Consider the following 26787-nt stretch of genomic DNA (forward strand, 5'->3'; position numbering starts at 1 on the left):
ATACTCAAGAAATGTATACTGAGCACTTGTTATAAATAAATAGATATGGAGCACAATGTAAAGATATAGCAGATCCCCTGAACAACTAAGTCGTAATCACAACTCTAATTTCATAGCTAGCATTTTGCTGAGCCAAGCATTTAAATGGTACTCGAAATTTATAGAGGCCAGGGACTGTGGTTCAAGCCTGTAATCCTAGCAGTTTGGGAGGCCTGGGTGGCTGAGGCGGGCAGATTGCCTGAGCTCAGGGGTTCGAGACCACCCTGGGGGCAACATGGTGAAACCTCCATCTCTACTAAAATACAGAAAATTGCACATTTTTCTTTCTTAAAATAAAATTCCTTCAGTGAAAATAGTGACTTGTACCTTTTTAATTATTTTTATTGCTATGTTTTGCACTTGTTCAGTAAATTTTTATCAAGAACTCAAAACTATTTCTCAACATCTTATAAAAGTAAGAGCTAGCATTTATCAAACACGATGTGTCTGCAAAGCATTTAAATTTACTGACTTAATTCTTACAAAAAAAAAACAGAAACCGAGGCTGGGAGAGGCAGAGCAGGCCTGGTACCCATCTGTTGCCCCTTTCCACTGCACTATCCTGGCTCACTGGTAAATCTCCTATGATTGCTAAATAGAAAAGTCAATGAAAAGATTGATAATAAAATCCACTGAATACAACTTTCAGATCCTTGATTGATGATTTTAAATTAGAGAATTACCTGTTTCATAGAAAAGTGCAAGGTGCAAGACTTTCAGGGAAGAGCATGTTAATTTCTCTATTTTAAGTAATATTTATTTAATTTTGGAATAAATTTATTTATTTAATATTTATTTAATTTTGGAATAAATATTACTCAAAATAGAGAAATTAACATGCTCTTCCCTGAAAGTCTTGCACCTTGCACTGTTTCATTGTTCTAAATAAACATACTCGGTCTCATAATGAAGCTAAATTACCAATGTGGCTGTTTTCCAAGTCAATTTAATTATTAGAAAATACACACACAGATGCATACACACACACACAAGAAATATATTTACTATTATTTGGGTTTTCGTCTTCTTTAAAACTGGCCAAACTTCTTTTTACTTCTCAGCAGACAAAAAAACTTTATTTTAGCACTAGAAATACTTAATACAAATATAGAAATAATTGCTTATAGTAACTATATAAAATATTTTCTTGTCTCTTGTGCAGAGGTTTTCAAATTGCTGGTCTCAAAGCCCAGCTCCTTGGAGGTGTCTCTAGGGGAGGCAGGAGACTGGTCTGACTGGGCTGCAAGGGACCTTCCCCTGCTTCTTCTGAGCAGATCTACTTTCCAATTGTGTACACTTGACATTTTCCTCATGACATTTTCCTTGAAGGAGTTCTGTTGCTCTTAAAAAGAAAAAAGAAAGGAAAAGAGGGAAAACAAAAAGTCTGAAACTCACTGTGGTAGAATTTCTTGTAATAGCCAGTAGATGGCAAACTTTACTGCAAGGAAACAATTTTGCAGCCTATATAATTTGGTCTGAAAATAGCAATTAAACTCTACATCCAGTAAAATTTACTATCCTGTATGTAAGTCTTCTGTTAAAGCAGGAAACAAAATTCCCTATGGTAATTTCTCTGGGAACTAAATTTCAATTATAATTAAAATAATCCTATAACTTTTTTCTGTGTCCATTTAACTCTTGCTCTGAAGGTATTATCACTATGAAAATTATTGCATTGGTCACTGGAAGTACATACAGTGTGCTAGGTATAATAATGAATATGACATAGTTTTTTCATTAGGATGCAGCCAACTATGTATTTTATTAATGAGTTTGGTTGAGGCAGCACAAAGGTCACAATGAAAGATTTTTAACTCTGTCCTCAATTATTTATAAATTTAATCGTGCTTTTTTAATTTCCTTGCAGATTCCTTTTGCAATAAAAACAACACCAGGTGCCTCTCAAATTCTTGCCAAAACAATTCTACATGCAAAGGTTTTTCAAAAGACAATGATTGTTCTTGTTCAGGCACAGCCAATAATGTGGACAAAGACTGTGACAATGTGAAAGACCCTTGCTTCTCCAATCCCTGTCAAGGAAGTGCCACTTGTGTGAACACCCCAGGCGAAAGGAGCTTTCTGTGCAAATGTCCTCCTGGGTACAGTGGGACAATCTGTGAAACTACCATTGGTTCCTGTGGCAAGAACTCCTGCCAACATGGAGGTATTTGCCATCAGGACCCTATTTATCCTGTCTGCATCTGCCCTGCTGGATATGCTGGAAGATTCTGTGAGATAGATCACGATGAGTGTGCTTCCAGCCCTTGCCAAAATGGGGCTGTGTGCCAGGATGGAATTGATGGCTACTCCTGCTTCTGTGTCCCAGGATATCAAGGCAGACACTGCGACTTGGAAGTGGATGAATGTGCTTCAGATCCCTGCAAGAACGAGGCTACGTGCCTCAATGAAATAGGAAGATATACTTGTATCTGTCCCCGCGATTATTCTGGTAAGTGTGATCATATCTGAATCACAGATGGTGTAATTAGCTCTCTCTAAGTGGCAGAAGCAGAGGTGACATTTTATTTTTCATACAATTGTTTATGAAAACGGCCAAGTTCTTGACAGGAATCAATCACTAGATAGAAACTTCCTAAACTATTGAAAACCCACTGAATGTACTGAATTCTAAGTGGTTGCCTGCTGTCACTGTTGCTGTTTTAAATGGAGCTCTACATGATTTAAAACTGAGATTCAGTCTAGAATGAGTGGGCTCCAGGAGAAGCTCAAGGGCAGTTCAGGTTTCCTCATCAGTGCATGTTCCTTTCATTCCAGTTCAAGCCTGCTTTCTAATCTCCAAAGTCTGGCACTGCAACCTTCTGGGAATGCAGTCTGGAAGTTAAAGGGTTTCTAGTGCTGACTTGAGTATGATCAACAGATCAGTGATAGCAAAGCTGATGGAGCATGGTATATCAGATAAACCATAATTTTTATTAAGGAAAAAAGCCTGTTCTTGTTTTATGTCTTAGAGCAAACAATTCTACCTCATATCTATCTATTCTTTACAATATTTCTGTTGATAGAATTTTATTTTAATAATAGAGTGACAAGTTGACAACTCATCATTACCACGTTACATGCTATTCAGCCTCTTCACACTCAGCATTTATCCTCCCTATCCTTTTGAATCACTGTTACTGTTTTAGGTCAGTTCTTCACGATGGCCACATTTCTTGCTTTCCTTTACTCTTTCACTTTTCCATTTACTTGTAAGGGGGTAACTTACCTAGTCTATGCTTTCTCATATGCATTCATTCTAACTTCTGCTCACCACTTTCTTACAGTTCCTGACTCAGATCTCTAAGACACCACTCACATTTTAATACTGTGTTTTCTCTTAGCATTTGCCATTTTTGTACCTTCCTGAGGCTTTCAGCTTTTTAACTTGCCTTCTTCTCCCAATACTTTCACACTTAGTTCTTTATTTTGTCAATCTTTTCCCAAGTGTTAAGCAATATAGCTATTTGGAAAATATTTCTCTTCAAAATTTGCACCAGAACCCTCCAGCATCATTTTGCTTTTAAACATTCTAAAACTATGTATTTTATAAAATAGACTTATTCCTAGCTGCTCTAAAATGAAATTTTTCCCTCTCCCTCCTGTCTTACATACAACCGATCTTCAGAATCTGCTGTTTTGACACTAAGATATGTTCCAAATTGAGCTTATCCATTCTTTTCCTTGGTTTAGGTTCATCTCAACTCTTGTGTGTACCACTACACAACCTCCCAGACGTTCTACTTATAGCTTCTACCTTCTCGAAGTTGTTCTGAACACTGCCTTTGAAATAACTTTTCTGAAATAGACCTATGCCGCAGTTCTGAAAAGCCTTGAGAACTTCACACTACACAGAGAATGATTTTAGCCTCTCCCTGAAAGCCCTTCACAATTTGGGCCCATGACAGTGGCCATGTCTTCACACATTCCACCAAAGCCTTCTACTTCCTCTAATGAATCTTCTTCATTTCCTATACAAGTCATTTCCTTCCCCCTGGAATGTCCTTTCCCACTTCATAATGTCTACTCTGAAGTTCTGCTATACTTTTTAAGACCTAGTTCAAATATCACCTAACACAAGGAGCGTTTCCAGGTTCCTTTCCGCCTAGAATAATAGTTTCACACTGCTGCAGTAATTATATTCATTATGTCTCTACTAGTTGACACCTGTATTAAAGAATCCTCCATAATTCTTTCCTATTTTACAGATATCTATGTTTTTGCCCCCCGCCCCGCCATGTTAGTTTCTAAAGGACAGAGTATTGTTTTATATTTATTCTTTAATTCATCAATACTTTATGAGTTTCTATTAGATGTCAGTTAGTGGATTAAGAAGAGGAGCCCTCCGCTGGGCGCGGTGGCTCACGCCTGTAATCCCAGCACTTTGGGAGGCCGAGGCTGGTGGATCACGAGGTCAGGAGACCGAGACCATCCTGGCTAACATGGTGAAATCTGGTCTCTACTAAAAATACAAAAAATTAGCCGTGCGTGGTGGCGGGCGCCTGTAGTCCCAGCTACTCGGGAGGCTGAGGCAGGAGAATGGTGTAAACCCGGGAGGCGGAGCTTGCAGTGAGCTGAGATCCGGCCACTGCACTCCAGCCTGGGCGACAGAGAGAGACTCCGTCTCAAAAAAAAAGAAAAAAAAAAAAAAGAAGGTGAGCCCTCTTCCTCCAAGAGCCTGGCCCAGTATTTGTGAGTAATGGTTGCTTAATCAACTGTTACTAAATTGTTCTAAGTTTTAAAATTCTTCCATATATTTCTGGGCACCCTTCCCCATCCTGAAACTCAGGTAAATGAATATTAAATGAGAATTCATTTTCTGTATTACTTTATGTATACTCTATGATGCTAGAATGCTTATGTCAAATGGAAAATTATTTTATCAAGTGACTTAATTATCACTACTATGCTAAAAGTTATAGGAAATATTTTAAAAGCTTATAAAACTATAGTTGTATGAAAAGCTCCTTGTTTCTTTGCCATACTGAAGTGTCTCTTTTCTTTGGTGAGAGTTATGGCAGGTGAATTTTAATTTTTTTAAAATTTTTGAATAAAAATAAGAAATTTTGTAGGGCTGGCTTGGAATTGCTTTGTTTACAATGGTCACATTTAAAAAATCAATACAGTTCATTAAGATAGTGCCTTCCATTCTCTGCTTCTATCTCAATATTGTGAATGGTAATTAAAAGGAATAGATATAAATCAAATTAATGTTTCATTCATTTAAACTATAGTATTGTGTAATAGTCTTCTATTTATAAAAAGCACACCTTGAAAAACTATATTTTACAATGTGTGTTTTTTAAATATCTTAATTAAATTGGATTTTAATGAATCCTTTCAGTGGTCTAAATTTAGGCATAAAAGATGGAAAGGGTGGCCAGGTGTGATGGCTTACGCCTGTAATCCCAGCACTTTCGGAGGCTGAGGAGGGTAGATCATGAGGTCAGGAGATGGATACCATCCTGGCCAACATGGTGAAACCACATCTCTACTAAAAATACAAAAATTAGCTGGATGTAGTGGCACGAGCCTGTAGTCCCAGCTACTCGGGAGGCTGAGGCAGGAGAATCGCTTGAACTGGGGAGGCAGAGGTTGCAGTGAGCCGAGATTGTGCCATTGCACTCCAGCCTGAATGACAGGGTGAGACCCCGTCTCTAAAACAAAACAAAACAAAACAAAAAAACAGATAGAAAGGATGTATTCTAAATGTGAAATGTGGGAAATGTAGTAAAATTCCATCATAAAGCACTTAACTTTTCATTTATGCTGTGGGTTGTATCACATCCCTGCAGGGTTCAATGGGAATGAGTCCCCTTTTCTCACTCAAACACTTAGGTTCACAATGAGGATGCTTTCCTTGTCAATCCCTGACACAATAGTGTTGTTCCCTATTTGGCTATATTCTTCCCTTGTTTTCTACGAAATCAGCTACATGTTATTATTTCAGCTTTTCAAGTGACATATGTAAAACTTTCTTGCAAACAATTTAAACGAGAGACTCATAAGGCAGATAAAAATCGGGTCTATTATTAGCTGGTTAGGCTTGTTCGGGTAAAAAAAAAAAATGCAGTAATAGGCTTGCTCACCAATCTCCTACACAAGTAGAATGGCCTGTGTTCTGGTAGCTTCTGGTAGTAGTTCTGGTAGTTCTGGTAGAAGTCAGTGTTTCTCAGCCCTGACTACTCATTAGCAAATTACCCAGGGAGATCTGAAACAGAGGTGTGCGTACTCCACTTTCAGAGGGTCAAATTTAATTGATGAGTCTAATGTATAGCTAGGGCTGGCTGCCAAATATTAAGTTCATGTGAACTTTATTTGGAAACTTTTCTTGCAGTATACCATCATTTAGACACACAGGGAGGTGTGTTTATTTCACTGCTATCCCATGACCACCAGTGTTTGTGGCAGCTCAGGCCAACTAACAAGAACCCCAAAGAAGGTCTGTAGAACCAAGGGAAAATCCAAAGGTGAGAAGGAAAGAAAAAAGACCACCAGCAATCAGCATGGATGTGCTGGAGTGCTCTGCCTCCACTTAGACCTCCTGATGAATCCTAGAAACTGTATTACAATGACCTAGCTGCTGTGCACTACATCCAAATTTAGAGTGATCATAAAGAACTCCTCTCAGAGAAAAAAACCTGCATTCCTCTGAGCAGCAAAGTAAGAACAGGTAATAAATTGTAAAAGGCAGAGAGGTAGAAGGGGAAAAAGAGCTGTAGCACATAGAGAGGGTTCACACCGCGTGAATTCTCCTCTGTGCACTCCATTATGCTTCATGGGCAGTGATTCATGAACTACAGAAATGGGCTCAGAGAGAGCCACTGAAGATGCTGGTGAGAATCTGCTGTGCATAAGCAAAAACTCCAATTGAAGCTGAAAGTAAGTGGATGAAAACTTTTTTAATGAAAAGAATATTAACTCTAAGCATGTGACTACTTTTAGTTCAAGTTTATGCAATGAATCATTTCATAATTGAGGCCTTCTTTAAAACTAGCCAGATTGATTAACGTACATTTTTCTCGTTCAGATGCCTGCAGTATGAGAAAAATAGGGCTGTAAGAGGGCAGAGAAACGCCAGTTCAATGTATGTTGAAGCAAATCAATGTAGAAAAATATCTTACTTCCTCTATTATAAAATAGATCTTTGGTATAAAAGTAATCTTTTGGGAAGTAAGAAAATGCCCTATATTTAATGTACTTTTCAATTATATGATGAATTTTCTTGAGAAATAAAAATGTACAAAAATTCATTATATAGTCAAGGAAGTGTATTTGTACTTACAGAGTAGTTAGAAGACTAGTTAGTTCATGGAGACTAGTTAGGAGGCCGTTGTGATAACCCAGGTACATGATTTTAAGACCTGGCCTGGGAGAGTGGCCATGGGCATGAAAGGAAAGAGAAGGTATAATGTCTCTAGAAACAAAACTCACTTAACATTTATTAAGGTCAGAGTATTTTCAAACTTATGTTATTCAAGGAAAACTTGAAATCTCTAATATGAAAACAAATGCATTAAAAGTTTAACTGACATTGTCAATTTAATAAGCTTACAATGTATCTCAATGGGTCTCAAGTGTTGGCATGCATCAGACTCACCTATACAGCTTATCATTAAAATACAGTTTTCAATTCAACAGATCTGAGATGAGAGTCCAAGAATATGCATCTAAAACAAGTTCCCATGTGATGCCGATGATGTTAGTTTGGTGACTACACTTTGAGAACCACTGACATAGACAATTATGTGGATTTCCATGTGACATCCTTGACTGTTATTTCACAAAGTCCATGAGGCAAGGAAACATAAATCAATAAAAGCAGGGTTTTATATAAAGCACTTATTGCTAGTAACAGTTCTATGTACTTGATGATATGATTTGAGTGATTGCCTCCTCCAAAACTCATGTGTTGGAGACGTAATCACCAATGCAATAGTATTGGGAGGTGGGAACTAAGAGGAGGTATTGAGGCCATGAGGATGGAGCCTTCAGGAATGAATTAATGCCATAATAAAAAGGGCTTTGGGGAGTGGGTTCACCCCCTTCCACTCTTCTGCCATGTGAGGAACAATGTTCCTATCCTCTGGAGGATGCAGCCTTCAAGGCACCATCTTGGATGTGGGACTTTACCAGACACCAAACCTACTGGCACCTTGCTCTTGAATTTTTAAACATCCAGAGATGTGAGAAATAGATTTCTGTTCTTCATAAATTACCCAATCCTATATATTCTGTTATAGCAACACCAGATGGACTATAAGACACATGATATGGATTTTTAAAATATTTGTTGAAGTCATTAGGTCATTACTTTATTCAACACATATATATTGAGTACCTCAATGAATTGGGCATTGTTCTATGTTCTGAAAATGAAAGAGTAAAGAGAAGTGATGACATAGTTTCTTACATTCTGGAAAGAAGAGATAGATGTCTAGAAAGTAAGTAATCAATATAGTGTATAAGTAGGTTAGAGGGTAATAACTGCATGGAGAAAAGTAAAACAAAATAATAGTATTAGGGATTAACTTTAGGCAGAATGATCAAGAAAGTCTTCACTGAGAAGGTGACATGTGAATAAAGCTCTAAAGAGGAGAAGATGGGAACCAAGGAAATGTCTTGTGGAATAGCATTCCAGGCAGAGGAACAGCAGATGCAAAGGCCCTGAGGTAAAGAGTCCTTGCAATGTTTGAGGAACAGCAATAAAGTTAGTGTGACTAGAGTGAAGGACGAAAGAGGAGATAGGTCAGAGCGATAATGAGTTTAGACTGTTTGGGACCTTGTAGGCCATTGTAAGGACTTTGGCTTTTACTCTAAGTGAGATGGGAGATTATTAGAGAGTTCTGAGCAGAGAACTGGAATGATTTGACTTACATTTTAACAAGGTCACTCTGATCATCATGTTGAAGATACACTGAAGGGGGCGATACGGGGGAATTCAAGTGTCTAAGGGAGGTTAATACAATAGTCCAAGAAAATCCACTCTTTGGGGAAGGGAACAGTGAAAGAGACCTATCAAGTTTTTTAATTTATTTTTGTTTTATTTATTTATTTATTTATTTATTTTTGAGATGGAGTCTCTCTGTGTTGCTCAGGCTGGAGTGCAGTGGCGCAATCTCGGTTCACTGCAACCTCCTCCTCCCAGGTTCAAGCAATTCTCCTGCCTCAGCCTCCTTAGCAGCTGGAGGTTGCTAAGGTTGCTCCTTACAGGAGCGTGCCACCACGCCCGGCTAATTCTTTGCATTTTTAGTAGAGATGGCATTTCACAGTGTTAGCCAGGTAGCCTGGATCTCCTGAGCCTGCCTCGGCCTCCCAAAGTGGTGGGATTATAGGTTTGAGCCATGGCGCCCGGCCCCTATCAAGTTTTAACAGTAACTTTCTCCCCTCCCTGTTCCACCCTTAAAATTTAAGAAGAAAATTAACAAAGAAGGATCATAGATCATGCAAACAAAATGAAAGCATGCCTTTCTCTTTCTGCCCTCTATTGCCCTCTGATGGCAATGTCTAGATTATTCAGAACAAATCTGTCCTTTAAAATATCCTAGCAAGAATGCTATAAGTCTTTCTTAGTAGCTTCTATCAACCATATTGCCATGCAGTCTTTCATGTGCACAGCTGAAACGTATTTTGCCTCCTTGGGTTACATGATGGTTACTCGTTTAAAGTGTCCTATCAGCACTTCTTTTACTTTTAATAATATTTCACGTTCCTCTTGGGCCTTCTCCAATGGTCCTCATCCATGCTGAGGCATCAGTCTAAGAGGTATGATGTAACTAACTGACACTGCCATTACAGTGGCACATATCAAAGACAAAATTCGATTTTCAGTCATTGTGGAGATTTGAATCTGGGCTTGGTGTTGTATCTTTTCTAAATACATTTTGATCAACTAAATCACTTTGAAGGCATCTATGGCAAATAATATAGATAATTTAATGGTCATGGGAAATAATTTGAGGAAAATAAAATATATGTTATTAAATATAAGGTTATTTCATGAGAAATAATGTTACTATTATATCAAAGAAAAATGGTTGTTTTAAATATGCTCTTAATTATGAAATTGATAACGTTTTATGGTGTCTTATAAAGAAATTAAACACTCGTTCAGGCTTTTGCTCAGAACTACAGTCATTTAAAGTAGTTTTTATGAAGAAATGAAGTTTCCAGGTTTTGACAAATGTTTGTTAAATGAGTGCACAAAATTACAAATAGTCAGCAAATATTTATATTTACAATGCCCTGGGCATTATGCTGGACTTTGGAGACATAAAAGTGACTAAGATAAAATTTGTTCCTGACAAAATGCTCACAGATTATTCTAGGATCAGAAATGTAAACAACAATTACCATCTGTCTATAAACATCATGCTGAGGAAGCACAAAGAAAGAAGCTGGTAATGTTGGTTGGAGTCAGAAAATGTTCCTAGAAAAAAAATGGCCTATGAATAGAGCGAAAATGCATCCCTTTCAGAATGTAAAACTGAAACTTGTATCCTCAGACTACATTTGCTATTATTATTTGAATAATAATATGTTGAATATCAAGGGACAAGGACTGCAGAGATATTTTGGAAAGGGGTTGCTATGATCTGAAAAGTTTGGTCTTTCCAAAATTTATATGTTGAAATGCTGTCCAAGGCAATAGTATGAAAAGTTGAGGCTTTGGGAGGTAATTAGATCATAGCGGGGAAGCTCTCATGAATAGGTTATGTGCCCTTATAAAAGAGGCCCAAGAGAGATCCTTCACCCCTTCTACCATGTGAGGACATAGAAAGAAGTTATCATCTATGAGCCAGAAAGACAGCTTTCTCTCTGACATGTGACTGCTCTTTCTCCTAGTGCCTACCTAGTTATCAGCAGGGTGTGTGCAGGTCCGAATGCGAAGAGGATGAGCTGAAAAATATATAGTAATATAAAGAACGGATGTGGTGGAAAGACGAATTTGGAAGCAGAAGACAGGGATTCCAAGCTCAGCCTAGATGTTCTCTAGTGGTTTGGTACTGATAAATAGCAATTATTATGAGCTTCCATTTCCTTGTTCAAACATTGGCATGGTAATACAACCTAACTCTTAGGGTCATGGTGAGAATGAAATGGATTTAGCAAAAGTTTTTCCATAAACTGTTTAGGCTCTGAGAGTTAATTGCCAATATTTCTGTCTCTTAAAACGTTGCTACTGATGAATACCTATGGTATCTAAACAATGTTTGCCTTTGTTTTTTACAGGTATCATTTTCTTATACTTGAATTGCTTTCAAGTAATCTTAACTTGGTTACTTAAAAGTATTATTTTTTGAATATTGTTAGAACTCAACTCGGGAATAGATTAACTGAAGGTCAAAATCTCTCTGCCACCCTTATAAATTTAAAGTGTAATATTTTAATATGCCTAGGCAAGAATTCAACTTCTAAAATGACCATATCATAAAATAAAGAACTAAGAAGTTATTACTATTTTAACAATTTTATATATTTAGGAATAATAATTATCCTAATGAAGAGAAACATAAGAAAGTAATTTGCTATGATTAAAACATTATAATTATGGAAGTATGAAAATATATAATATTTAATAGTGATGTATTTAACATAAAATGAAAATATTATAATTTTTCTATAATCTTTCAAAAAACATAAAATTAAAGCATCAACCATTCATAAAAGTAGTGTATTTTTCAAACATACCATCTTGGAGACTCTGAAATGGGTTACTCCAACTTTTTAAATTTGATATATATTTGATATATACTTTTTTACTTTCATAATTCTTTTAAAAAGTATGTGTGTGTATATATGTATAAAATATAGAAAGTGTATGGGGAAAGTCATTCCTATTGGGAAAATAATATTTTACTATCTTATGGTAAATTTTATGACATTTATGATGGAAGTAAAGTGGGAGAACTGGCATACAGATGCATTTAGAGAAAAATGGCTGGAGAATGGGAATGAAGAATGAGCTCACAGAATAGAAGAAACTGTTCTCCAAACAGACAACTGTAATCATTAGATACAAGGAAGTAGGAGAATTTCCTCCCAATGCTCCACTCCTAGGGCTGACGAAGAGAAGACATTCTTTCTTTCTCTTCCTAGAATTAGTTTCAGCCTCCATGATATTCTGGGAAGCTGGTTTTGAAACAAGTGTCAAGAACATTCTTAAACTTTCATTGATGGTAAAAGGGTACCAAAGAGGACACCATATGACAAGGATTAAGAAAACCTGAAAAAAAAGGTATGTTTAATATGGAAACCACAGGTTTTTCCAATTTTGTCTAGCAGTAAAGCAAAACTTGTAGAAACAAAAAGGATTATAATAGTCATAATAACAAAATAATAAAATATAATAAAATAGTTAAATAAAATAATGACAAAGTATTAATAACATTTATTAAGATAAATTTTCTGTATCACAAGATTTAATACATCCTCAGTCTTACTTACATTTCAGATATCATTAAAAATGAAAAAACTATTTGGCTAAGTTATAACATGAAGCTAAGACACTGCTGATTGTAAAGTGCATCTCGGTTCTAGAGATGTTAAAAATGTGAGGGAGGAAAAAAAGGAGTCTTAGAATTGACAAAATTCGGCAGTCCTTCAGAGATAGAATCCTGGGCTTGTAAAATCTGCTTTAAGTGAGTGATTCAGAAAGAGAATTTTGTTATTTTTGGTGTCCTTAGGAAAGGTATGTCTAAATTCACAAGCCGGAAATCTCATTGGCTAAAACTCCAAAGATGTTCCCACTGAAAATAATAATTATCTACCTTTAATTTCTTCTAACATCTTGCTAAATATTGTTATGCTTATTTAATGTTATTAATCAGAGCAGGAAGTCATCTAGCCTCTCCCTATTGCTTTAGGATGTTAAACAGATTATGTAGGAGGAGAATTTACTGTAAATCTATCATGGTAATGAAAACCGAATGCTACAGTTCCACATTGCTCTGATACTTGTGTCACCGACTTGCACTGATAATTGTTGTACTTGATATACATAAAAAGTCCCAAAATAGCATGCATAATTCTTATTCAAAAGAAAAATATGGTGCATAGAGACCTGTTAGGCATCAAATACATTGAATGGAATCTGAAATTTAAGATGATAGTCTGAAGACAGACTACAATTATTTCCAAAGCGTGAACTCTGCAGATAATGAGAAAGGCATTCAGAATGGCTTATCAACGACTTGCTGTGTGCATGGTGTGCTCCCTGCCCACTGTAAAGAATGATGAGGACAGCGTCAGAGTCAAGACCTGTTCCATCCTGATAAAATATAATGTGCATTATCTTGTGGCACAGAATGTTAACAAGGATCTCTGAATGCCAAAAGATGCCAATTGGAGTGCAAAGTCTCTAAATACTGATCAGAAGTTTGGGGCACAATCATTCTGAAACCATAATATGTTTTAAACATTTGCCAAAGACACAAATTTGACTTTTGGGCTTTTGATTTATGGCCCAGGCTTGTAGAAGCACTGAGAAGCTCTGTATTGGCATACAGTTTGCCTTCCTGTAGAGGTGGTTGATTATTCCATAGCTGTGACTTGATTACTCATGCATTCAACATTTATTGAGCATTTTTTTATATTCAAGAATATGTGCTAAATGCCACAGATACTGGTGTTAAAGGTCAAAGACCCTGACCTCAAGGAGCTCACAATTTTGTAGATAAAATAGAAAAATAAGCAATTGAGGACAATATATCTAGACATTTATATTAAGGGGAATTTTGAGAGCACAGTGGAGCAGCATTAGAGGCAAATATAAGTAAGTATAGTTTCCAGAATCATGGGATACACGAACTGGATATTTGGGAAGTAATTGGAGCTAGCCTGGGGAAGGAGGGAGTAAGGAGTGGGGCTTACAATTAAGGAAAACACCTATATGCAGCCTAGGGTGTTGAGATACAGTGGAGCTGTGAGCACACTGCAGTGGGTAGCACCAGTAGCATCTACATCTTTTAGAAGCTTCTACTGCATTACAAGGCAATTGTGCTTTACTTCAGAGACTGGCAGATAGAGAGGGGATGATGTCAAAAATTTAAGCAGACAATGGTACAATCATACTTGTACTTTATAGTGATCACATTTATATAGAAATCTAGAGAGTGAGTACGAAAAGAGAAGTTAGTAGTAGTATGAGCAGATGAGACATGATGAGGGTTGACTTAAGGCCACAGCCATAAGGATGGCACCTTAGATCCATTTCTAAGAGAGAAATGATGAGATTTGATGACTAATTAAGATATGGGGAATAGTAGCAAATAAGATGGTAACTCCTAGAACTATGGCTTGGGTGACCTGGATGATAATACCATTCACTGAGAGGAGAGTTTTGGCAGGGATGGGGGTGGAGCAGATCAGCATGAGTGGGGAGAGGAAGGTTATCATTATTTGGAATTGGGGAATGATGACTGTATTGTCCATTTTTCACTCTGCTAATCAAGACATACCCAAGACTGGGTGATTTATACAGGAAAATGATTTAGTTAACTCACAGTTCCACATGGCTTGGGAGGTCTCACAATCATGGCAGGAGGTAAGGAGGAGCAAGTCCTGTCTTACATGGATGGCAGCAGACAAAGAGAGAGCTTGTGTAGGGCAACTCTCCCTTACAAAACCATCAGATCTTTTGAGACTTATTCACTATCACAAGAACAGCAAAGGAAAGACCCGCCCCCATGATTCAATTACCTCCCACCGGGCCCCTCCCACAATACCTGGGAATTCAAGATGAGATTTGGGTGGGGACACAGCCAACATATCAATGCCTGTGAGATAACTGAAGAAGACATTCTACAGACAGTATCAGAAGGATGATCTGGGCCAGACGCAGTGGCTCATGCCTGTAATCCCAGCACTTTGGGAGGCTGAGGCAGGTGGATCACTTGAGGTCAGGAGTTTGAGACCAGCCTGACCAACATGGTGAAACCCCGTCTCTACTAAAAATACAAAAATTAGCTGAGCATGGTGGCATGTGCCTGTAGTCCCAGTTACCTGGAAGGCTGAGGCATGAGAATTGCTTGAACCTGGGAGGCAGAGGTTGCAGTGAACCAAGATAGCACCACTGGTGACAAAGTGAGACAAGTGAGACTCCGTCTCAGAAAAAAAAACAAACAAACAACAACAAAAAAAAAAAAAAAAAAAAAGAAGGGTGATCTGGTCTGGAGGTACAGATTGCTAATGTATACCTACATTCGCTTATGTGAAATGTCACAGGGCAAAATCTTTATGACTTCTGTTAGAGTGATCACCTGTTTCTCTACCTATAGTCTCTTCTCAACTACAAATAGATAAACCGAACATTTTTATCTTTCCCAATGCACCTTTAATCCCATGGCTTTTGCTGAAACTTGGCATTTATTCTATGAAACCACTTTCCACACAATCCTCTTTAAAGAGTTCTTATCTCCATGATTCTTAAGGACAAGAAGGAAGGCTGGCTTTCTTGCTGAAACCACTGTTCCTATGAGTCCACTGGTGGGACAGTTAACTTAAGTTTTAAAAGGATGCCTTCATTGGGTGGACAAGGGGGAAAAAGCATTGCAGAGAGAGATCAGTGTGTACAAAAACTTGGAGTGGTAGAGGTATATGGTAGGTTTGAGGAAAAGCAAACAGTCTGGTATGACATATGACTAGCACTTAGAGTGATGGCAGAATTTTAATAGGAAATAAAACAAATATTAAAAAGGTTAAAATAAGTTTTCACTTTACTCAAATGCAGTTAGAAGCCATTATGGAATTGTATGGACCATGCTTTTGGAATTTCGTGAGCTTCTTATTCTCGATCACCTTCATCTTTAATCCACTGCAGTCATACATTGATCCAATTTCAAGTTAGACTCTAGCGTCATTCAAACCTGCTTTACAACCAAAATTATCACCACATCCTGAGGCTTCTCATTTCCTTGCTTCTATTAAACTTTTGGCAGGACCTCTGTCACCTGGTCTCTCCATGCCCATACGCTGTCACTCCTTCTCTATCTTGACATCTCCCCAACAATCACCGACTTCATGAGAAGCATCTCAGGGATGTGTCTGTCATTGCTCTCTAAACCTTCTAGTTTTTGACCTTCAACTTTCCAGTACTGGAAAGCCCCATTTTCTACCTTCTTCTCCTCTCGCTGTAAGGCTATTAATCCACTTCAAATATTTATTACCTAATTTTAACTATTTACTATAGCTCTGTGGCTTTTTCTACTTTAATTGTTGATCTTTTTTAATGGTATTTGACATGCTGGCTGCTCCAAATTTTTCCAGTCTCTATAGTTTATACTCCCCGTAATGTCATTTATATTTATTGATAAGTGAGTTTATGGTTATTCTAAATTCTCTTTTAGAGTTGTCCTTGCTTCCTGTCACTTTTCATACATTTTTTATTCTACCTACCCTGAAGAATTAAAGATGGAATGCAGGAAATGACAAACACGCTATAGTAATACCTACCATTGATGTAGCATTTACTGTATCCAGCCTCGTTGTTAGTAGTGACAGAGCAGAGCTCAGTCCTGGATGGTCTATCTAAAAACTTTATGTTCTTTCCACTTTTCCAGGACCTTAGTTATGCCAAGTAAAAGAGCCATGGAAAATCTCATTCACAGACTGCGTAAGAAATAGCTAAGCCTTAAAGAGCAAACCATTTACCTGGAAACAAGTGCTATTGCAAAAGTTTCCATTTTTATGGACATAAATTTAATGTTTAAGTTTTTTATTTTTCAAAAAACAATCAAATTTAATATGCTGGATTCTCTTTTAAGTTGGGTATTTGTTGAATCTCGTAACAGTTGTAAATAATAGATGGTGTTAGAATATCCTGCTGCATTTTCTGTCAAGAAAAATGGGTACAAATCAAACTACTACTGACTTCTGAGCTATTTGAAAATCTTTTAATATCATTTTAATATATAATTTATTATTTGGGATTAGAAACACAGAAACAAAGATGGGTAAGTATGGATATTCCTCCTTTTGTGTCTTTTAAAACCTGTATGCAAATGTGATTATTGCATATCAAATACTGTTTTGACATTTAATAAAATAGTTTGTTATTTAAATACTGCTACAACCTGTAAAAATCATAAACTTATTTTGTTTAGCAAATAATACTTACCTACTAATTTTGGGAGGATAAGTACAGTTTGTTTTAATATAACATTACCTTAAAATGAAGTGTTAACAGCTTCTAATGATGCCATTAATTGCATTAAGTCACCAATTTTTGTATTTAAAGGTAGTATTTTACAAAAAGAAAAATTAAGATAAAAATGTCTATGCAAAATGAGCACTTAGATCAATAGTTGCACATTATATTAGTACAATAGATTTTTTTTTGCCGAAAAAAGTGTTTTTTCTCTAGCAAATAGTATGTATCAGGTACTGTTATAAGTACTTTTGAACACATTTAATTATACTAAGAGTCTTATGAGATAATTACCACTATTGTCTTTTTCACGTGAGGAAGCTGAAACATGGAAAGGCTGAGAAACTTGCCCAAGGTCATACAGCTAATAAGTGGCTGTGCCAGGATCCCGACCCAACTGTCTGGCTTTGGAGTCTGAGCTCTTACCCACTGTTCTCTCTGCTGCTTTACTAAATTAAGTGTTTAAAAATAATAGAAAAACATCGACCAGCCACTTTTAGGCTTCCAACAAAAGTGCAGTTAACAATCAACTTTGTTCTAAAAATGACTTATTTGTTTTCACGGACTAAACACCACAAGCTGTTGTATGCAATAATTCTTTGTAACAGCTGCTCTGCCTTGTGCAACTTCCCACAAGCACACCAAAAGTTAATATCAATTACAATTAAGGGGGAAATTATTTTGGGTAACAGAACGTTTGACAAGTGCTCTGGTAAACAAAGCATTGTCAAATTGCTGAATTGTGAACACTTTGCTAAAACTTTTTCTGTTTTTTCTGTGCTGACTTTTTAAAAAGGTATAAACTGTGAATTGGAAATTGATGAATGTTGGTCCCAGCCTTGTTTAAATGGTGCAACTTGTCAGGATGCTCTGGGGGCCTATTTCTGCGACTGTGCCCCTGGATTCCTAGGGGATCATTGTGAACTCAACATTGATGAGTGTGCCAGTCAACCTTGTCTCCATGGAGGGCTGTGTGTGGATGGAGAAAACAGGTACATTTTCTCTGGCGTTGGGTGATTGCCTTAGAACTCCCTGACCAAGAACTATTTTACCACTCTGGTGAATTTAGAGCTCTCACATTCTCGGCTTAAAATTTGGAGGGGTAACTTTATACTTTAACTAATGAAAACATTCAGATTTCACTAAAAAGGGTATTCTTGGAGACCATCTGTCTCAAGAGGGAAGATTTTACAAGTAATTCTTGTAATAGTTTAGAACTGCTTATCCTATGGAAAACTGCCAATTTTTCAATTGCATGAAATAAACCTGTTGTAGATAGGAAAGGTGCAAAAACAAAACTATAGATTATTATATATATGTATATAAGGTTGTATCTGTATGTCAAGGATATAAATCAGATGACAACAATAAATCCTTTAAAAATGTTATACAAACCATGACCATGTTGGAAAGGGCAGTGATATCTAATTACTTATATCTTGAATTAATTTCCACGTGTTCAGGGAATTGGGTGAATATTTTTGAAAAAGCATAATGGTGAGAAATAGCCATGTGATTCTGCTTCAAACTGAAGTCTATCATTGGCTTTCAGGCAAAATAGAACAGCAATGAATTACCTCTCAATATGATGAATATAATAAATGTGTGTAACAGTAATTGAGCTCATATAAAACATTTTTAAAAGAACTTTCTAATACTTATTTAAGCCACAACACTGAAAAACTTTCTAACACTTGTTTAAGCCATGATACTGAGTTATCAAATGCATAACAATTTTTAAAAAGATTAGCACTTAAAATTATCTTGTTTGATCCTTCAACAGCTCAGTGGAAGGCAAGATGAGTATTAATGTTTCCATATTACAATAAGGAATCTAAAGTTTAGGGAAATGAGAAGACGCCCACAAGTTCACAGAATTAATTCTTTGCAAAAGGAGGACCAGAATCCAGTTTTTCTTTATTTAGTAAATAAGACATGATTTATCCCAAATCTAATTTCAAAGTGAATCAGAGTTAAAAGAAGAGCAATAAAAGGCACATATGCTTCAAAAATTTGCAACAAAATAATCAAAATAATAGACTTTTTTTTTTCTTGCTCTGTCACCCAGGCTGAAGTGCAGTGGTGTGATCTTGGTTCACTGCAACCTCTGCCTCCCGGTTCAAGCAATTCTCCTGCCTCAGCCTCCCGAGTAGCTGGTATTCCATATGCCCGCCACCATGCCTGGCTAATTTTTGTATTTTTAGTAGAGATGCGGTTTCACCATGTTGGCGAGACTGGTCTCGAACTCCTGACCACAGGTGATCCACCCACCTCGGCCTCCCAAAGTGTTGGGATTACAGGCTTGAGTCACCGTGCCTGGCCCTCAAATTTTAAATAGAACAATGTGGTTGTATATTCTTTTTAAAATATAAAATATAACTTTTAATTACATTCCATGTCTTGTCTTTGACTTTTAGTTGTACCCCAATAATGCTCTAGGGGCGTAAATCTACATTCCTGGAGACAGGTAACTGGCCAACACAGAGACAGACAGGTCACAATGGAAATTTCCACACAAGACCTCCAGAGGAAAAGGAGGCTCACCCCTCCCTACTCCACTGTTTCCAGAAAGCCTCAGGACAGAAATGACACAACATTTTGATTCCTTTGGAAATGTAAACAAAACAAGGCTAAAACTTTGCTGTCTTTTATTCTCTCTCTTGAATATGCCATGAATAGTTTCCCTATTGTGCCATTATCTCTTTTTGCCTAAATTTTGAGATGATAGTCATAAGATCGATCCAATACAACCTGACTTTGTTTTCTCACAAAAATTTAAAATGTTTGCTATGAGGTATACGGGGTGGGGGGGGGGGAAGAACTTCTTGAAGACCAAAGGAATTGTGCAAATGGAGCTTCTAATTCCATGAACTGAGGTCCATTAGTCAGCCAGCCAAGCCCTTTGACCACAGGGTTCTTGTTACTAATGTTTTACCTATACTAGATTTTTAGTAGGTATTTTTAATTGAACAAATGGAATAGTAAATAGATTTCATACAACACATATGAAGATTATAGTCACTTATAATATTTGGTTGTTGATAAAAACACACACAGCCATAGCGAAGAGGACTCTATGTGCCTCATAAATTCATAGATATTCTTTTCCCAAGATCCTCATTTTGCCTAAGCTGAGTGTGCAGATCCATTTTTTCCAATACTAAATCCTTGAGGAGACCCTCACCTAAATTAACATCTCCTCTTAATAAAATCAACAACTTTCTTCATTAGATGTGTATTTTGGGGCTATTTGATAATTCCAGTGAATCCGTGAATAATTAGAAATAGTAAGGTTTAAATATTCTTGCAATCTAAAAATAAGAGAACATCATAAGTCACAATTCATTTAATGAAGGCTTTTCCTGAGTTTTTCATAATTTATGTTTTCATTTTTTCATATGAGACCTTATTAATGGGCTCTCTGTATAACAGAGTGCCATGATGGTATAAATCATTCTCTACCACCTTAAAACATGTTAACAATTTTATTAAGTGCTATTTAGTAGCAACATATTTAGTACCTTCAGATACATGGGATTCTTTATATTTAGTACCTTCAGATATGTGTCTATTCTTTATACACATACATAATTGTCACAATAACCTTGTAACATAGGTACTATATTCAGTTTATGAATGAGAAACTGAATAGTCATGATTTGCATGAAGCTGTACTTTTAAAAAATTAGCATGAAGCTAGATTTTTTAAAAGATAATAAGACATTAATAAGTAAATAATCATGCATTCAGTCCTGTATAGATAATTCCCCAGAGTTTTTGAGGTAGTAAGACTATGCCATGGGTCTTGGGTTGATGGACATGAAGAAACAGTATAAAGATATCTTATCTCAATATGACCAAGAGTTGACATGAAAATTTCATTACTTTCCAGATATAGCTGTAACTGCACGGGTAGTGGATTCACAGGGACACACTGTGAGACCCTGATGCCTCTTTGTTGGTCAAAACCTTGTCATAATAATGCTACATGTGAGGACAGTGTTGACAATTACACTTGTCACTGCTGGCCTGGTAAGTGACAAAATACCTTCCACCAATTATTTTTCATTTGTTTAGAATAGAAACATATCGCTTATAGCAAATGAAACGAAAAATTACTTTCGTTAAATGTTTTAAGTCAATTATTTCTTCTAGCTATTATTGTTTAATTTAGTTTTATTCTTCAGTGCTCAAACATATTTACCACTATACTAAATATTGTCTAAAGTAGGTTACTAAGTTGCCCAATGATCATAACCCTCTAGGGGAACAGAGGGGAAGAAAATCAATGAAAAGATGAAATTCAGCATGATCTTCATGGATAAAAATTCACTGGAAGATGCTGTCTTTTTTTCCAAGATATTCTTTTATATGGCAGGAATATATAGAAACCAATGAAATAATGTTAAACTATTAGGAACTTTTACTATCTTAGGCATTTGTAATGTAACCAGTTATATTTGTTAATACAATAAAAAGTTAATTATCTATAAACCATAACCAAAGTTCACATATAGAGGATAATTAGACTTGAGTGTAGAGGTGATAAAAGAATCAATAGAAAACAGTACGTAACATTTGTGTTACATTACAGGCCACAGGCAAATATTGATGCTTATTTTGGGAAACAAACTGCCTGACATACAGCTTTGCATTACATAACAACATTTTGGTCAATGATGGACTGCATATACAACTGTGGTCCTGTAAGATTACAATGGAGCTGAACAAGTCCTACTACCGAGTGATGTCATGGCTGTCTTAACATTGTAGCATCACTCACTATCCATGGGATTGTGGCGGTCCCTCAGGAAGTATTCCAAAAGAAGGCACTGTTATCTTAGGAGATGACAGCTCCATGTGTGTTATTGCTGCTGAAGATATTTCAGTGGGACAAGATGTGGAGGTGGAAGACAGTGATATTGATGATCCTGACTCCATGTAGGTCTAGACTATGGTGTGTGTTTGGGTTTTAATTTTTAGTAAAAAGTTTAAAAGCTTAAAAAACTAAAAATAGAATAAAACATAGAATAAGTGTTCCTCTCAATCTTTAAGTTCCTCATCTGCAAAAGAGGGATAAAAATATTTTACTTGTAGTATTATTATGAAAAGTAAAATTATAAAAATAGAGTCTGGCACATATTAAGCACTCAAGAAAGGGCAACTATGTTGCAAGTTCTATACCACGAGGTGGAAATTATGTATGAGGGCGGGAGTTTGTAATGGTCAGGCAGTTAAGAACATCTACCTCAAGAAACCCAACTAGTACATGTTCCATTCATTCATGGATTCAAGCATTTAAGCCACATGAATTTCAGTGGCTAAAACAATAGTGATCTGGGAATAAAAAAGGTACCGTGCCTTCCTCCAAGGAGCCTAAATCCTAGTAGGGAGACATATGTCAAAACGTATATAGTACAATTTTTGGTACAATAAGTGGCTATAATAAGTTCTGTAAAAATGAATAGAAAAGAAGTACAGGGATAGCTTGCTCAAAGAGGCACCATTTTAGATAAGCTAAAGATGGCTGAGCAAGTTCCATAAATGTACTCAGTAGCTGTGTGACTTTGGACAAATTACTGCTCTGAGCCTCAGTTTCCTAATTTATAATATCCACAGTATAGAGTTGTTTCAGAGATAAATCCAGTAATGTATATAAAACTCCTGGCTTATCCTGGAGCATAGTAAGCACTAAATAAAAGTTAAATGAATATCAAAATTAGAAAGTTGTGTAGTCCATTACTTATTTAAGAAATGAAGAACAGAAGGAGAAGAAGAAAGAAAGAAGCAAGAAAGGTGGCAGGCACATGCAGAAAAGAGCACATCTGGCTGGGTGCTTTGGCTCACACCTGTAATGCCAGCACTTTGGGAGGCCGAAGCAGGCAGATCACTTGAGATCAGGAGTTTGAGTCCAGCCTGGTCAACATGGTGAAACCCCATCTCTACGAAAAGTACAAAAAGAAGGAAAAAAAAATTAGCCGGGTGTGGTGGTGCACACCTGTAGTCCCAGCTACTCAGGGGGCTAAGGCAGGAGAATCGCTTGAACCCGGGAGGCGGAGGAGGTTGCGGTGAGCCAAGATAGTGTCACTGCACTCCAGCCTGCACTTGAGGGCGACAGAGTGAGACTTCGTCTTAAAAAAAAAAAAAAAAAAAAAAAAAAAAAAAAAAAGGAGAAAAAAAGAGAAAAAAAAGCAAAGAGCATGTCCAATTGTGGAACTTTGAGTGATTGCAAAAATGCTGGACTGTGTAGGGCTGGAGGTAGAGAAATGGAACCGGGGAGCTGGACTGAAGCCAGATCACAAAGCTGCATATCTGCGCTGCCAACTATGGGACAGAGAAGTAACAAAATCTGCTTTGTTAATTTCAAAAGAGTTCCCTGGCTTCGTGGCAGATGATAGAAGAAAATAAAACTAAAGGCAGGGAAATCTAGGGAGAAGATTCTTCAGTAGTTTGAAGAGATAAGTCTGTTTGCTAGAACTAACAGAATAGTGGTTGAAGGGTGGGGGGATAGCCCTGAGAGTCACATAGGAGGTGGAAATGATGTGGGGAGTAAGAAAAGGGCACAGGTTTAGGACAGTTTTGCCTCTGGATTTCTGCCCTGGATTACTGCACGGATGGTAATATTGCCTAGATAGAATATCCTGAATACCTTTGCAACCTATCTTGCTGTTGTATACAAAGATAAAAGTTAACACTACAAACTACTATAGAAAAGGAGACCGTTTCTTCAGATCATGACTCCACTGCCACAGAACACAATGGCGAGAATCCACTGCTATAATTGCCTAGGGTCCTCATTTCAGAAGTAATTAATAATTACAAGAAGTGTCAGTCACCTTAAATGCTTAGCTTAAAAGATTTCCTGATGCCCAGATGTGATTGAAATTGTTAACAAACAAACATAATATAAGAACCCCGGGGATGTGACTCAGTATCATATTGTTTCTTTGTTCAGAGTTTTATAGAAAAGCTTGTTAAAACTATTGAATATAGTCTTGACTGAAGGAGTCTATTTATATACATGGTTAAAGAGAGCAGCAAATAAAATCCCCACAGAGCCTCAGGGGTGGGGACAGGACTGGCAAGACTATAAATCAGAACCTTCCTAATGTTCACGATTGGAATGAGATAATGCATGAGCCGGAAAAGCAAAAAAAGGATTTATGATGATTCTAAATTCCTCCCTAACCTGGTTTATGTGCGTCTCGAGTCAGAATGAGAAGGAAATTGAAAATAGTCCAGCCTTTCTTCAATAAGTCCACTGTGGCACAACAAATACCAATTAATAAAAACTTATTGTAGAAACTGTTATTTAATGTATTTGAAGAACCTTAAGTATGAAATAATAGTATTCAAAAAGTAGACATTCAAGTTTAAGAGACTCTGAATGGTCTTTGTTGGGGTGGTCAATATAAAGGATTGTTGGGTCTGGATCTGACATGTTCTTTTAGTTTCCTTTTTTTTTTTTTTTAAGAATGTTTTGACTCTAAGTTTCTTCTTCAGATTGTTGAGAAAGGCCCCAAGGGTCTTTTTGTAAAAAATGTATTACACTGTTGAGCTGCAGAATTTATGTTGTGGTTATGATTTAACATATTATCTCATTTAGGTGTTTATTAAAATTATTAATACAAAATGAGCAATCATATTATAATCTCATTATTTGCTTTTAATAGTCAATTCCCTGGTTTATGTGTTAAACTAGGATTATAATCTAAATTGTTATTTTCAATCTTTGAGTAGTACTAGTGACTGAAGGTCTACCACTTACATATTGCTCAGTATTGGAGTGGTAAATAAAATGAACACAGTCTCTGTTTTGTGAAGCACACAGCCTGCTGAGGGAGGAAACCATACACACAAATAAATATATAATTTAAAATTATGAAAGGAGCAATGAAACCAAAGAGTTGGGTGGCACGAGAGAAAATAAGGGAATCTTATTTATCTCTGTCCATGATGGAAAGTTATTCTGAGAAAGTAATACAAGATGACGTCTGAAAACTGAGTAAGAGTTAGCCAAGTAAACACTTGAAGGAGAGTTTTCTAGAAGAGAGAAAAACATCACAAAGACTGTGGGAATGCAGGGAGTTTTTAAAGTTATATTAAGAATGTTGAATTCCATTCTATGTGAAAGGGGAAGTTGTTGAATGAATTTAAAGACAAGACATACTATGATTTAGTTTACAAGTTTTATAATTCTCAAATGTAAATTCTGTTTCCAAAACATTTCTCAGCAGCGTTAAATGATATTGCAAAGGCCCTTAGGCGACTGTGAAGTTGAATTGTGTTTCTTTAAAAACATCAGGACTGGCGCAGTGGCTCACGCCTGTAATCCTAGCACTTTGGGAGGCAGAGGCAGGTGGATCACCTGAAGTCAGGAAGACCAGCCTGGCCAACATGGTGAAACCTCGTCTCTCTACTAAACATGCAAAAATTAGCTGGGCTTGGTGGCACGCGCCTGTAATCCCAGCTACTTGGGAGGCTGAAGCAGGAGAATCACTTGAACCCGGCAGGCGGAGGCTGCAGTGAGCCAAGATCACACCAGTGCCCTCCGCCCTGGACAATACAGTGAGAATCCGTCTTAAAAATATATCAATCAATAAATATAAATTTAAAAAAACTTTATACTTTTCTCTTACCATGTTACAAAACAGTTGATGTTATCCTGTCGACCATCAGTGTTATATTTGCATCCCACTAAATTTAAATTTTGGGGCTTGCACTATACACAATATATAAATACTCTTATAAATCAATATGAAAAACAGCCCAATGAAAAAACAGGAAAAAAAAATGAAATGGTAAAAAAAAAAAAATGTTCAGCTCAATATTAACTGGGAAAATGTAAACCAAAATAACAGTGAGATACTATATTCTATCCAACCAACTGGTGAAAATTTTTGTATTTGGTGATAGAAAACATTGGCAAACATTTGGAGCCACATTCACAATCATCCACTGCTGGTTGTGCAAGTGGTACAACTAAATTAGAGATGTTTGGCAGTTTTTATTAAAATTAAAAATGTACATAAATTATGACCCAGAAATTCCACCTCTAGGCATAAACTCTAGGGTTATACTCAAACACTTACACAAACAGCCATGTATAATGATATTCATTGCAACATTGCAATAGCAAAAATGTACATAAAACAAAGGTTAAACTGTAAGACAATGGTTAAGGTATGACACATCTATATTCTGAAATACTTGGCAGTGGTTAAAAATTATGAGTTAGATCTATATTACTAACACTGGTAGACTGTGCAAGGGAGTGAATAAAGCAAGTTGCTAAAGAGTGCATATAGGCCGGGCGCGGTGGCTCAAGCCTGTAATCCCAGCACTTTGGGAGGCCGAGACGGGCAGATCACGAGGTCAGGAGATCAAGATCATCCTGGCTAACACGGTGAAACCCCGTCTCTACTAAAAATACGGAAAAAAAAATCTAGCCGGGCGAGGTGGCGGGTGCCTGTAGACCCAGCTACTCGGGAGGCTGAGGCAGGAGAATGCCGTGAACCCGGGAGGTGGAGCTTGCAGTGAGCTGAGATCCGGCCACTGCACTCCAGCCTGGGCGACAGAGCGAGACTCCGTCTCAAAAAAAAAAA

At 36.9% G+C, this 26787-nt stretch overlaps 1 protein-coding gene across 2 annotated transcripts in view; it reads left to right on the forward strand.

The window, feature by feature from the left end:
• The window catches only part of CRB1 (crumbs cell polarity complex component 1), a 207904-nt gene that overhangs the window by 49760 nt on the left and 131357 nt on the right, over positions 1 to 26787 (forward strand). The window contains exons 2-4 of one of the 2 annotated variants that reach the window (XM_001110912.5): positions 1907 to 2488; positions 17979 to 18174; positions 21075 to 21214. In XM_001110912.5, the coding sequence (XP_001110912.3) occupies positions 1907 to 2488; positions 17979 to 18174; positions 21075 to 21214 (918 nt within the window). The remainder of the gene's footprint in view (positions 1 to 1906; positions 2489 to 17978; positions 18175 to 21074; positions 21215 to 26787) is intronic. The other variant, XM_001110878.5, reaches the window with a different exon arrangement.

This window comes from Macaca mulatta, chromosome 1 (genome assembly GCF_049350105.2).
Source record: "Macaca mulatta isolate MMU2019108-1 chromosome 1, T2T-MMU8v2.0, whole genome shotgun sequence".
Classification (NCBI taxonomy): Eukaryota; Metazoa; Chordata; class Mammalia; order Primates; family Cercopithecidae; genus Macaca; species Macaca mulatta.